The following is a 1,541-nucleotide window of genomic DNA, read 5'->3' on the forward strand; positions in this document are numbered from 1 at the left end:
CGCCGTAAAACACTTTACAAAAACAAAAAAAACAAAAAGGGTAAACTGGGGCTGGCTGAGAGGAATGCAGCGTCCCAGCAGAAAGACTGATATAATATGAAAACGAAGTAAATATTCCCAGTGACACTGGGGATATGTACAGAAACTATTCCCAGTGACAATGGAACTCTTTTGCATTAAAATAAATCAGAAGTCTTTACCTTTGAATTTTCACTTCAAAACAAAATTGCGATGCTGATGGATTGGAAGTGGGTGCGAAGTTCTCCTCCTTCAAAGAGTTTGAAGAGAAATTTGCAGCTTTTCAAAAGATCAAGATTCTAGGCCTAGATCTAGACTATTCTAACGTGTACTGTAGACTCTCTTCTCACTTCAGTTCAGTACTTTTGTTCTCTTCTCTTACTTGGGTCTAGACTTGACCGTAGCCTAGATCTAGATCTAGATCTAGAAGAGAGAAGAATCGGAAAGGATTTCCACCTGTCCTGTACCGTGGTCTTCAAAATCCGAATAAGATCTAGATCTACTTGTACATCTAAATTACGACTGAATAACAAGCAAGCATAGAATGATCATTCCTTGAAAAAATAATAATTCTTCCACTCGCATCAGAATCTACTTTAGTTTAGTTAGATCTAGTATCTAGATTAGATCTGCATTAGATATAGAATTCTAGATCTAGATCTTGTCTAGTATTTAGTAACCCATCATCATCATGCCCATGTAGATCAGTGTGGGAACAATAGATCTAGGCTAATGGGTCTGTTTGTTCTCAGTGTCACTGGGAATAGTTTCTGGGCCTATCCCCAGTGAGACTGGGAACAATTCTGGCCTAGGCCCTATTGACAGTGGTTTCTGGGCCTATTCCCAGTGTCACCGAGAATAGTTACTGGGCCTAAAATACTGGGAATAGTTTCCGGGCCTATCCCCAGGGTCACTGGGAATAGTGCTTTCCATATGAAAATTCACCTCACAAAGGAATCAATGTTGGACTTCGTGCGTGCAACAGCGAAGCGCCTCACCGCTACACTAGAGAACCCGATGCAACGGGTTTGTGTATGTCTAGGGTTGCGAATTTGACAGATTCCCTGTCTAAGGTTAGAATTCTGGAAGTTTTTACAATCGTTTGACGGCAATTTTGAGTGTGTGTGTGTGTGTGTGTGTGTGTGTGTGTATGTATGTGTGTGTGTGTGTATATGTATGTTTGTGTGTGTGTGTGTGTGTGTGTGTGTGTATATGTGTGTGTGTGTGTGTGTGTTTGTCTATGTATGTACGCGTGTCTATATGTGTGTGCATCCGCGCACGCGTGCGTGTATGTATTTTTCTACCTGTATGTCCTATCATGTCAATATTACGTCACATCTACAGGTTCTAAAGAACTGTAACCTTGACATTGAGCCCGGCCAGACGGTGGCGCTAGTGGGCGCCAGTGGGTGTGGCAAGTCCACCATTGTCAACCTGATACAAAGGTTCTATGACCCGGATCAAGGCCAGGTGACAACTGCCGTTTGTTCACTCTTCTATTGTCTAATTTTCTTTGGTTTCTT

At 42.0% G+C, this 1,541-nt stretch overlaps 1 protein-coding gene across 1 annotated transcript in view; it reads left to right on the plus strand.

Annotated features, from left to right (window-relative positions):
- LOC106013879 (multidrug resistance protein 1) overlaps positions 1–1,490 on the plus strand; it is a gene marked incomplete at both ends in the record, with an annotated part of 3,277 nt that extends 1,787 nt beyond the window's left edge. Inside the window, 1 exon segment of the mRNA XM_035973562.1 lies at positions 1,360–1,490. Coding sequence (XP_035829455.1) covers positions 1,360–1,490 — 131 coding nt within the window.
- Between the last annotated feature and the right edge of the window lie 51 nt (positions 1,491–1,541).

Source organism: Aplysia californica, unplaced genomic scaffold (genome assembly GCF_000002075.1).
Source record: "Aplysia californica isolate F4 #8 unplaced genomic scaffold, AplCal3.0 scaffold01413, whole genome shotgun sequence".
In the NCBI taxonomy this organism is placed as follows: Eukaryota; Metazoa; Mollusca; class Gastropoda; order Aplysiida; family Aplysiidae; genus Aplysia; species Aplysia californica.